Consider the following 12,552-nt stretch of genomic DNA (forward strand, 5'->3'; position numbering starts at 1 on the left):
ATTTCCAAATTGACCACCACTGGTTTATGTTATTTGTGGATAGGGAATATAGCTCCATGTAAACTGCACACAGCCCAGAGAGTTAATGTGTACTGTGGACAGAACAGTCAAAATAAAAACGTAACATTTCTTGTAAACTACATACACATTTCATAGATACTAATACTGCACAGATACATTAAATGTGATCAACACAGATCTTTTAATGGATGGTTATTTTATTATAAAAGCTTAGGCACATATGATATTTTTTCAAAGACAAAAACAATTATGTTTTAGTGAAGGTAAGGTGGCTGTCAATGTCGATTTGTTTTTAAAGATACATTTTTCAGGAATGTCATTCTTATCATTGCTTTAATTCTTAGTGAGTCATAAACCCAGAAAAAGCATGCAGTCAGTGGCCAGGGCATCTGCTTTGTAGATCAGTGACTGGCCCAAGAAAGGATATCGGGGCCCCAAGACAGCAAAAGTAGCTACAATGTTTTTTTATTTTCCATAAATGAAAATCTACACTTTGATAATTGCTTTCCCAATGTTCTCTCCCTTGAGCATTCCCATGAATCCCGCTGGCATGTTCTCAAATCCATTGGTAATGTGTTCATTATATTTCAATTTGCCCTGAAAAAAAATGTAAACAATGTATGTCACCTTTAAATCAACAATTAAAAATGATTAAAAATATATATTATGCTAATTAACAAAGGGCACACATTTTTTTAAATAAAAGGTATCAAAGTGTATATAAATCCCAACAATAAACTTATTTTCTTTGCTAGATTTTGGTCTTTTAACCAGCTTCTGCCCACGCTATAGCCGAAAGATGGCTACAGCGTGGGCCTACTTTGCCTGGAGGGTGTCCATGGATGTCCTCCCGTGATCGCACTAACCGCATTACCATGTGATCAGATGTGTCCAATGAATCATTTCCTCTCATTGACAGCGTGACAGTTTTGTGTATGTAGTGCAGGAATGTGTAATGCAGAGCACAGGGGTTGGGGAGTGCTGCAGTCAGTGTCAGGTTTAGGATATATAACCCCCTACAGGGGACCAGGGTGTGTTAAATGATCAGGAGTATATAAATGCATAGTGCCAGGTTTAGGAGTACATAACACACAGAAAGCACAGGGGTTGGGGAGTGGTGCAGCTGCAGTCGGTGTCAGGTTTAGGATAGGTTAAAGGATCAGGAGTATATAATGCATAGTGCCAGGTTTAGGAGTACATAACACACAGAGAGCAGAGTCCAGGAGTACATAATGCAGAGAATGCAGGGGACAGGAGTGTTATCCACATAATGCAGAGGACAGGAGTGTGTATTGCATAGTAAGAGTCAGAAGTACAAAACAAATAAAGTGCAGGAATCAGGGGTGTGTAATGCACAGTGTAGGGCTAAGGATATTGCAACCCCCCGCATGTAATACCCCAACCAGACCCCCTTCTCAGTACAGACCCTAAAAACACAAATCCTCTCTCCTAATATAAATCCATACTTTCCAACTGTCCCAGTTTTGGCAGGACCTTGCCAAGATATGGACAAAGACCAGACTAAGGGTCAGTTCATACCAGAACGGGCTGTGGGAAACCTGCGCTCTGCGCTCGTTTCCCACACCACGTTTAAAAATCACTGCATTTGCGATCTGTAGTGGATATCAATGTTAACTCAATGACACCCCAAACATAGGTTGCAACCACAGTGTGTTTGTCTGCACAGAATTGTATGGTACAGTAATACCGCATGTGCATTTTTTAACGCTGTGCGTTTTTTTTAAAGTAGTGCATGTAAGTCCTCTCTCCTCTCAAATTGAACCCCCTCCCCACCACCCTTCCCAGTCACTGTGTCCCCCTCCCCTGCATAGTCTAGTGATTTTTGTGTTTACTACAGATCAGTGTGGTACATGCAGAGCAGTGTCCCTCCTCCCTGTCTGTGTACAGGAAAGCATTAGGAGGAGGGCGGGAGAGAGATGCCAGCGGCCATATAGAGATATGCTTACAGTGGACCCCAGACTCCCTGCAAAATTTGTGGGAAGATATTACTGGTGCCTGCACTAGTGCACCCCTGCTGTGAAAACCACTAGAGCCAAGTGCCAGAACTTGTTCTGGCACTGGGCTCTGCTCTAGGACTTAGCCTTGATTCACTGGAGCTCCAGGACTTCAGATCCCAGGGATGGTCCCGGCGAATCCGGGACAGTTGGGAGGTATGCACAAAGCTTAACTGGTAGTGGCAGTGGTAAACAATGCATGAGAAAGACAGCGATACCCAGAAACAGTTCCAGAGGTTTTCCCTGCATTTTTTATTCCTCAAGACAGTCAACAAATATAGTTTCAATGCAAGAGGGCTTTGTACAACAAGTCTATAGCATAAAACACACTAAACATCTGCTCATCCAAGCCACTAAACTCAAGTCAGTTCCTTACTAAATGCCGCGTACACACGATCAGTCCATTCGATGAGAACGGACCGTTTTCACCGGTTAACCGATGAAGCTGACTGATGGTCCGTCGCGCCTACACACCATCGGTTAAAAAAACGATCGTGTCAGAACGCGGTGACGTAAAACACAACGAAGTGCTGAAAAAAACGAAGTTCAATGCTTCCAAGCATGCGTCGACTTGATTCTGAGCATGCATGGATTTTTAACCAATGGTTCGTGCCTACTAACGATCGGTTTTGACCTATCGGTTAGGAATCCATCGGTTAAATTTAAAGCAAGTTTACTTTTTTTTAACCGATGGTTAAATAACCGATGGCGCCCACACACGATTAGTTTTGACCGATGAAAACGGTCCATCAGACCATTCTCATTGGTTTAACCGATCATGTGTACGCGGCATAACAGGGTTCCCCCTAAAACAAATAGAACACTAAAAAAGAAATATTGTTGCCTATCAGCAGACTTTTTACCCAGCAGAAGACTCTTATAGCAGATAGCTTAAATATAAGGCATGTAGACAACTAAGAACTATAATGAGGTCTGGCTACCTGGTAAGATATAGACCTAGGAATTAAGGCTTTACCCCACCCAAAGCTCTAAAACACCTCTGAGATCCAGGTCACAGAATAAAAATTATTAAGATTCTGAGAAAACAAAAAGTTTGTTTTGCCCATATCACTCACAAAGCCTGGAGTTTCTCACTATGTGTAGGTGAAAACCCAGGTCATACATTGTCCACAATTTTGCCCACAAGTTTCACATAATACCCAGAGTATTATTTGCCAAGATAGGCTTACCTCTAAGGCCGCGTACACACGGTCGGTCCATCCGATGAGAACGGTCCGAAGGACCGTTTTCATCGGTTAACCGATGAAGCAGACTGATGGTCTGATGTGCCTACACACCATCAGTTAAAAAAAACGATCGAGTCCAACGCGGTGACGTAAAACACAACAACGTGCATTCTTTGATGCCATTCCGTTGAACGTCATTGTTCTACTTGGGTATATGTAATGTCCTCTCTCTGGCCATTCTACTGGCTGTTAGTAGACACATACCTTTTTATACAGTTTTATATTTTTGTATGTTTATATGTTTACATCCAATAAAATATTTTATATGATACTGCTAATCCAATTTGCCTCTAAAGTCCGACCGAGTGGGGCAAAAAAATCTTCTCTAAGCGATTTATACGGATGCTGTATATGAGTGATTTGCCCTTAAAAATATTCAGGCTTACCTCTAAAACCCACTGCAGGAGTTGCTTATGACCTTCCTCATATCTGTCCTCCCATTGACTCAAAAGAAATCCTTCCATTCGGAGTTGTTTGAACAGAATATATGGCTGTATGTAAGGTCCTTTAATAAACAAATAGCAACATGATCAATGGGAACATTTTTGATCAAATATAAATGTAGCGCTCCAGTAGGCTACAAGTGTTTAAGCTTAATTTTTGGCCTTTCTGTAGCCAGGGAGAGCATTAATTGTTTGGTTAAGCCTGTTCTGGGTTCCATTGGTACACGCTTGATTACTTTCCCCTGTTTTTCCAGAGAGCATTGGGACAAAGTGGGTGGAAGAATACAGACCCTAGCCTGCAGATTAATGCCTCTTCAGCTAATGCCTGGTTAGTATGGTGAGTGACCAGCAGGGGCTGTGAGGGGTATAAATGGTCTGGAACCCAAAGCAGAGGTCTCTTGTTTCCTGAAGGAGTAAGACCCAGCCTATGGGGCTGTGGCATCTCTGGGAGTTCACCTGCAGCTCAAAGAAGCCTTTTTGGGGTCCCAGAATTTGCTTTAGCTGGGGGACCTCTGGCCTAGCCTCCTGAAGATTGCAGTGAACTCTTCTAAGGATCCAGGACACAGACAATCCAAGTACAGAAACTGACTTATACTGCAGGCAGCTACACAGTATCTAGCAAACAGTGAGCACCAGCCTTCTGGACCTAGAGACTTTCTTTGGCCTCTTTTGGGAGCACTTTTCTTTTGTATATTCAGGACTATACTGATGAGGAGTCCCTTTCTAGTACCAGTTTACCTTCACCTTAAAGGGGGTGCCTTTAAGTCCAGATTCAATGTCCTCTACTGCATGTTGTTAAAGTTTAATGGAGTATCCCTAAGCTCAACCTCACCCTATCCAAGTTCATACCCCAAAAAACAACAAAAAAACACTGTTCTCTAACTCGAGTGATCGGGAAATATCGTGTGCCTATCAGGGAATAGAAACTGGGATCAAACCACCAGACCAGTCCGAGCTCTGTGCTACATGAAGTTAAATATGTGTCCCATGCTGGTCACACACAGATGCCTTTTAGTAAACACAAAGGATCAATAACTGGCTCTCTTCTCATATTTTGGAGTTACCCTAACTAATTGGCTTTTAAACCAGTGTCTCTACAGTCGCTCATTTTTAATACCCATTGTAAAGTGGAAGTGTAGCATATATCCCCATTGCCTTAATCACAGATTATCAGGCTCTCACTAGATAAAGCAGAGCTCCACCCAAAAAGAGAAAGCCGTAAATGTGGCCCCTCTCCTTCCCCCGCAGTCTTCTGGGATACATAACAGGTCCCAGAAAATGACAGGACCATTCACAAGTCACAGCGTGACTCGCACGTGCCCAGTAGGAAACAGGCTGTGAATCCGCAATGCTTTACTTCCTGTTACACTTATTACAGATTGAAGAATCGTCTCGGGTGAGGACATCGCAGGATCCATGGGCAGGTAACTGTCCTTATATCAAAAGTCAGCAGCTGCATTATTTGCAGCTGCTGATTTTTTTTTTTTTCAAGGAGCCTGGAACTCCTCCAGTCCTCCTTGCGGTTTCACAGCTGGGTGCCCACTGCGCATGCATTGTAAATGATGGATGCAGACCTATCAGTGTCCCAGAAGACTGCAGGCGGAGAGGTGTGGTGGTAGGAGTGGAAGCAGGTAAAGCTTTCTTTTGGTGGTATTTCATCACCTCTGCGGTATTTATTTTTTGCGCTATAAACCAAAAAAGAAAGACAAAAAAAGAAAAAAAAAAGTATTTTTTACTTTCTGCTATAAAGCATATGCAATAAAAAAAAATAAAATAATAATTTCTACATCAATTTAGGCGAATATGTATTCTGCTACATGCTTTTGGTAAAAAAAAATCCCAATAAGTGTATATTAATTGGTGTGCGCAAAAGTTATAGCGTCTACAAAATAGGGGATATATTTATCATTTTTATTTATTTTTTACTTGGAATGGCGAGGATCAGCGATTTTTTAGCAAGACTGCGGTATTGCAGCAGACTGTTTGGACACCTGACACTTTTGACACTGGTTTGGGAACCAGTGACATTATTACAGTGATCAGTACTAAAAATATGCACCGACACTGTATAAATGACACTGGAAGGGAAGGGTTTAACATCAGGGGTGATCAAAGGGTTAAGTGTATTCCCTAATTGTGCTTTCTTACTGTGGGGGGGGGGGGGGGTCTCACAGCAAGTTCTTGATTAGCAGGAACACAAGATCAGTGTCCATGCCATACAGCACGGTGGTCTGCTTGTTTACATGGGCAGATTGCCATTCTGTCTCTGCGGGGAGCAATCGCGGGTGGCCGACGGACATTGCATACGTCGGGCCCGCTGATTGTCTCCCCCTGTGGCCAATAAGCGCACAATCATGCATTCGGTGGGGCACGCGCCCCCCAGTGGCTATTGAACAAAATCCCATACAGGTACAGGTTTTTGCGCAATAGAGCCTTGCCGCAGTACGGTAGGTGGTCGGGAACTGGTTAAAGCAGAACTTCCCCTTTTGGGTGGAGCTCAGCTTTAAGCCCTCATACCTGTACATCTCTTATAGGCCAAAGCAGTCTTTAAATTTCACGGGCTTATAGATTCGGTGGTAACTGTCACTATTTAAGATACTGAACAAATACCTATACTTTGTTTTAACAAACAAGGCTTTCTTTTCGTAATATTGCCTTGTGAATATTATTTTCCTTTGGAATCTATAGATAAAAAGAAGTAACACAAAACAATGTGCTCTTTTCTTTAACAACCAGATTTTCTTTAGAAATACTGTAGGTGTAAAATTAAGGGCTTTTTCAGTTTCATGCAATTATAATGACACAAAAAAAATGGTAGTATAAATATTAACATTAAAAAAGAGAAAAATAACAGTTAGGGCCCTTTCACACGGGGCGGATCAGTAAAGGAGCTATGAGGCTGAGACCTCTAAGGAAACCAAGGTTCTCCAAATGGGACCTCCCATTGGTTTTAGACTTTTTCTCAGAAGAACAAAATCTGGATCGTCTATCTATCAAAGATCTTTCCCTCAAGGTTGTCTTTCTTGTTGCCATAACATCTGCCAAAATAGTCTCTGAAATTGGTTCCCTAGAATTAAAAGAACCATTTCTCACTTTCTTTCCAGACCGTGTTGTGTTAGTCCCGATGCTGGGGTCCAAACCCAAGGTAACATCAGTTTTTCACGAAAACCAAGAAATTGTCCTTCCCACTTTTCGTTCCTCTGAGGACTCTATTGTTCATCCTCTGGATGTTGGGAAAGTCCTAAAACAATATTTGGAAGCTACAGCACCCTTCCGCCAAACGGATCATTTGTTTGTTTCTTTTCATGGGAAGAACAAAGGAATGCAGGCTTCTTCTAGAACCATTTCAACATGGATCGTCCAAGCTATCCAAAGGGCTTATAAGGCAAAAGGGTTGGCTCCTCCTGAAGCGGTAACTGCTCATTCCACTCGGAGCATTTCGACATCATGGGCAGCTGCCCGACATGTTTCGCCGGAAGTCATCTGCAAAGCGGCTTCCTTCACATTTGTGATGCACTATTGCGTAGAACCGGCTTCCTTGTCGTCGGTTAATTTTGGTTTACACGTTTTATCTGTTGACAATGTCAATTAAACTTTTTTTTCGTTAACCAGCAATTGCCCACCCGGGTGTGTTTGGCTAGTCATTTCCCACACGTAGGCTGCCATGGAGTCTGTCAGGAAAAAGGAAAATTTATATGAAATACTTACCGTAATTTTCCTTTCCTGATGGACTCCCATGGCAGCAGGAGTTCCCTCCCTTTGCTGGAGTAGGCTATATTACGGAACACAGTCTATGGCTAGAAGCAAAGCTTTATGGGAGTAGGGTCCTATGAGGTATGAGAGGCGGGATTAACCCACATGTAGGCTGCCATGGAGTCCATCAGGAAAGGAAAATTACGGTAAGTATTTCATATAAATTTTCCCTTTTCTTCACAATTTGTATTTATTTTATTTTTACGTACTGTGCAGTGCAGCGTCATCATATACCTGTTGTGGTCGTGATCAGCGACACTGACTGGTGACAGTAGGTAAAATTTTAATTTTTTAAGTTTTCTTTTTTATTACAGATTTTTCTTCTTTTGTTTTTTGCATACTGTGAACAGAGCGACACAGTGTTACCATAGTAACACTGTGCTACTCTTGGTAGGTTGATAAGGATTTTTTTCTATATCTCTGTTATAAACAACCATTTTTACTGAATGAAATGGATTTATTCAGTGTTTACTATTGTCATTAGCTGTGATTGGTCACATGGTACAGATGGGCTGTGATTGACCCTATCTGTACCATGTGATCACTGTGACCAATCACATAGATCAACAGAATAATACACAACAAATGGCATGAATGGAAGCCATTCATTGTGTATAATTGCCATAGGGTCTGCTGTGATTGGTCACAGTGATCACATGGTACCAGCAGTGTGCTGGTACACTAATCTGTCAGCAAGGCGCTTTCTGGGGAGGATGTCATATGATAACCACCCGGAACTAGAGCGGTCATGGCCGTCACTGTACTATAGACTGGACGGCAACTGGTTAAACGTGGGTTTTCTACATTTCCTGCTGATATTCACCATGATTTCTACATGATTTCTACAGACTCATAGGATCAGCCTCCTCAAAAGGGACATTTCAGTTGTACATGGTGCATAGTGGGCTATGACAAACACTAGACTCTACTAGCTCTTGGAGATTATAGTAACAAGATCCTCCTGTCATAGTTCTGCCCATATTGAAGTTACATGTGTTCCTGCCCATTTTGGGTGTTGTATTAGGAAAAAATACCAGTTACTCACCGGTATCTGTTTTTCTATGAGTCTTACAGGACGGCACCTTGAGAGTAGACTGGCTCCACCTGACAGGAAACACAATCAAAAAGAGGTTTAAAAACCCCGCCCCTCCCCGTGCACCTCAGTTCGTGATAAAGTAACCACCATAAGAGCACGGGAACCAGTATATGAAATACAAACCATACGAAGTCATCAGGGTGGGAAATAGGCCTGCCGTCCTGTAAGACTCATAGAAAAACAGCTACCGGTGAGTAACTGGTATTTTCTCGAGTCGTCTTCCAGGACGGCACCTTGAGAGATAAGCAAGTAACCCTCAGGCCTACCTTAGGGCGGGACCACTGCCTGCAGGACTCTTCTGCCAAACGTCAAGTCTTGGGGTGACAGGAGTTCCACTCGGTAGTGTTTTAGAAAGGTGTTCTGGCTTGACCACGTTGCTGATCTACAGATTTGTTCCACTGAAACTCCTGCTCTCTCTGCCCAGGAGGTTGCTATAGATCTCGTGGAATGTGCCTTGACCTTAGGTACTGTTTTGCCAGCCTTACTGTATGCTACTGAAATTGCCTGTCTTATCCATCTAGATATAGAGGCTCTAGATGCTTGGCAACCCTTTTTCTTTCCTGAAAAATTGATTAGCAAGTGTGATGAGCGTCTGAACTCGCTCACCCTTTCTAAATACATTAACAAACAGCGTCTTACATCCAAACAATGAAAGGTTCGCTCTCTTTCATTCTGTGGTTTTGCGCAAAAAGAAGGAAGTATAATTTCTTGTGACCTATGAAACTTCGTTGCCACCTTAGGTAGGTACAGGGGATCCTGACTTAGGACTACCCTGTCCTCGAATAAACGAAAATAAGGCTCTTTGATTGAGAGCGCTTGCATGTCTCCTATTCTTTTGGCCGTGGTGATGGCCAAAAGAAAGGAGAATTTAAATACTAACAGCCTAACCGGAATGCTGTCTATCGGTTCAAATGGAGGTTTGGATAGCTGGTCTAACACCAGGGAGAGGTCCCAAGGGGGAACTCTGGATATCTGTATAGGTGACAACCTATCCCTGGCCGTCAGGAACCTCTTAATAAGAGGATCCAGGGCCAGCCTCTTGTCTAAAAAGTAGGACAAGGCGGCAACCTGTACTCTTAGGGTTCTCGTAGCTAGTCCTAAATTTACCCCTTCCTGAAGGAACTCCAAGATAACTGATATTTCGGGTAGTGGGGCTTGTCTTGCTGCGCACCAGCGTGAAAACCCCCCCCAGGTCTTGGCATAGATCTTCCTGGTAACTTCCTTACGACTCGCTAAGAGGGTATCTATTACCTTCTCTGAGCAACCCTTCCGCTGCAGGTTCCACCTCTCAAGTACCAGGCCGTCAGACTGAAAAAGCCTGGCTCTGGGTGAAAGATCGGTCCCTGCCGCAGAAGGTCCACCCGGACCGGAAGAGGGAGGGGAGGAAGGACCGACCACTGTTCTAGTATTGGGAACCAAGATCTTCTGGGCCACCAGGGAGCGATCAGGATCAGCTTCCCTTGTGACCGTCTCAGTTTCTGTAATACCCTCGGGATCAGATTCAGGGGAGGGAAGGCATAGGCTAGGTAAAATGTCCAGGCCTGGGCCAACGCGTCCACACCCTCCGATCCCTGATCCCGGGAGAGGGAGAAGAACCTTTCTATCTTCTTGTTCCTCCTGTGAGCAAAAAGGTCTATTTCTGGGTTGCCGAAATGATGACATACCCAATCGAAGACCTCCTGACTTAGTTCCCACTCTCCCTGGAGAATGGGTTGGCGGCTTAGAAAGTCCGCTTCTAGGTTTAGGACTCCTCTGATGTGAACTGCTGACAGGGAGCGGACTCTGTTCTGCCCAGCCTAGAATTTCTAGAGACAACCTTAGGAGCGAACGGGACCTGGTGCCTCCCTGATGGTTCAGGAACGCCACCGTGGTCGCGTTGTCGGAGAGAATTTGTATTTCTTGGTCCAGGATTCTCTCCTCGAACGCTTCCAAGGCTCTTCCGACCGCTGATAATTCTCGGAAGTTGGAAGAAGACTCCCTTTGTTGTCGATCCCAGGAACCCTGGGCCTGTAGGCCCGCCATGTGGGCTCCCCATCCCCAGGAGCTGGCATCCGTGGTTATCCTGAGGGGGTCTGACTGGTGCCACTGAAGGCCCCTTCCCAGATTCCGAGGAATGAGCCACCACTCTAGAGTGTTCTTTACCGACTCTGGAATGGAGACCCTGGAGTCTAGGGATGTTTCCTTCCCGTCCCAGGAGGAGAGGAGGAAGGCCTGTAGTGGCCTGTAGTGGAGCTGGGCCCACGGAACTGCTGGGATGCATGAGGTCATAAGTCCCAACAACCTCATGATCTCCCTGAGTGAAATATCTGCTGTTCCCCTGACAGACCTGACCACTGAGATGAGTTTCTGGACCTTGTCTACTGGTAGGAGAAGCTTTTTCTCTAAGGAATCTATTAAGAATCCCAGATAGATCTTTCTCTGTTCTGGGAGGAGAGAAGATTTTTCTCTGTTTATAATCCATCCTAAGGATTCCAGTGTAGTCAGGACGGTGGTCAGGTCCATGAGAAGAAGTGCTCGACTGGGATTGAACAGCAGCAGATCGTCGAGGTAGGGAACAAGGGAGATGCCCTTCAGATGTAGAAAGGCGACCACCTCTGCTAGCACCTTCGTGAAAACTCTTGGGCTGGAGGCAAGCCCAAAGGGGAGAGCGGTGAATTGCCAGTGTTTGATCCCCTGAGGGGAAACAATGGCGAATCTCAGGAATCTTTGATGGTCCTGGTAAATGGGGACATGGAGGTAGGCGTCCTTCAGGTCTATGGTTATCATAAATACCCCTTCTAAAAGAAGTCCTTTGAGACTGTAAATGTTCTCCATGCGGAACCTCTTGTAGAGGAGATAAGTATTCAGGGGTTTTAAGTTGATAATTAGACGGAATTTTCCCGAGGGTTTTGGTACTACGAAGATGTGAGAGTACACCCCCTGACCCTGTTGGTCTACCGGAACTGGGACTATGACCCCCTGTTGTGCTAGGTCTGACACATTCCCTAGAAGGCTTGCCGCTTTGAGGAGATTTTGGGGTAAATGAGTGAGGAGGAAAATTGGTGGGGGAAGATGGCGGAATTCGTGGGATTTCCTGCTGATATTCACCATGATTTCTACATGATTTCTACAGACTCATAGGATCAGCCTCCTCAAAAGGGACATTTCAGTTGTACATGGTGCATAGTGGGCTATGACAAACACTAGACTCTACTAGCTCTTGGAGATTATAGTAACAAGATCCTCCTGTCATAGTTCTGCCCATATTGAAGTTACATGTGTTCCTGCCCATTTTGGGTGTTGTATTAGGAAAAAATACCAGTTACTCACCGGTATCTGTTTTTCTATGAGTCTTACAGGACGGCACCTTGAGAGTAGACTGGCTCCACCTGACAGGAAACACAATCAAAAAGAGGTTTAAAAACCCCGCCCCTCCCCGTGCACCTCAGTTCGTGATAAAGTAACCACCATAAGAGCACGGGAACCAGTATATGAAATACAAACCATACGAAGTCATCAGGGTGGGAAATAGGCCTGCCGTCCTGTAAGACTCATAGAAAAACAGCTACCGGTGAGTAACTGGTATTTTCTCGAGTCGTCTTCCAGGACGGCACCTTGAGAGATAAGCAAGTAACCCTCAGGCCTACCTTAGGGCGGGACCACTGCCTGCAGGACTCTTCTGCCAAACGTCAAGTCTTGGGGTGACAGGAGTTCCACTCGGTAGTGTTTTAGAAAGGTGTTCTGGCTTGACCACGTTGCTGATCTACAGATTTGTTCCACTGAAACTCCTGCTCTCTCTGCCCAGGAGGTTGCTATAGATCTCGTGGAATGTGCCTTGACCTTAGGTACTGTTTTGCCAGCCTTACTGTATGCTACTGAAATTGCCTGTCTTATCCATCTAGATATAGAGGCTCTAGATGCTTGGCAACACATTTTCTTTCCTGAAAAATTGATTAGCAAGTGTGATGAGCGTCTGAACTCGCTCACCCTTTCTAAAT

General features: G+C 44.3%; 1 protein-coding gene across 2 annotated transcripts in view; it reads right to left on the reverse strand.

Moving 5' to 3' along the window:
- Window positions 1–200: 200 nt before the first annotated feature.
- The window catches only part of LOC120945936 (prostaglandin reductase 1-like), an 87,600-nt gene continuing 75,248 nt past the window's right edge, over window positions 201–12,552 (reverse strand). For both annotated transcript variants that reach the window (XM_040360526.1, XM_040360536.1), the window contains 2 exons: window positions 3,670–3,788; window positions 201–618 (listed from right to left, as the gene is read on the reverse strand). In XM_040360526.1, coding sequence (XP_040216460.1) covers window positions 508–618; window positions 3,670–3,788 — 230 coding nt within the window. In that variant the 3' untranslated portion in view covers window positions 201–507. The remainder of the gene's footprint in view (window positions 619–3,669; window positions 3,789–12,552) is intronic.

Source organism: Rana temporaria, chromosome 1 (genome assembly GCF_905171775.1).
Source record: "Rana temporaria chromosome 1, aRanTem1.1, whole genome shotgun sequence".
NCBI lineage: Eukaryota > Metazoa > Chordata > Amphibia > Anura > Ranidae > Rana > Rana temporaria.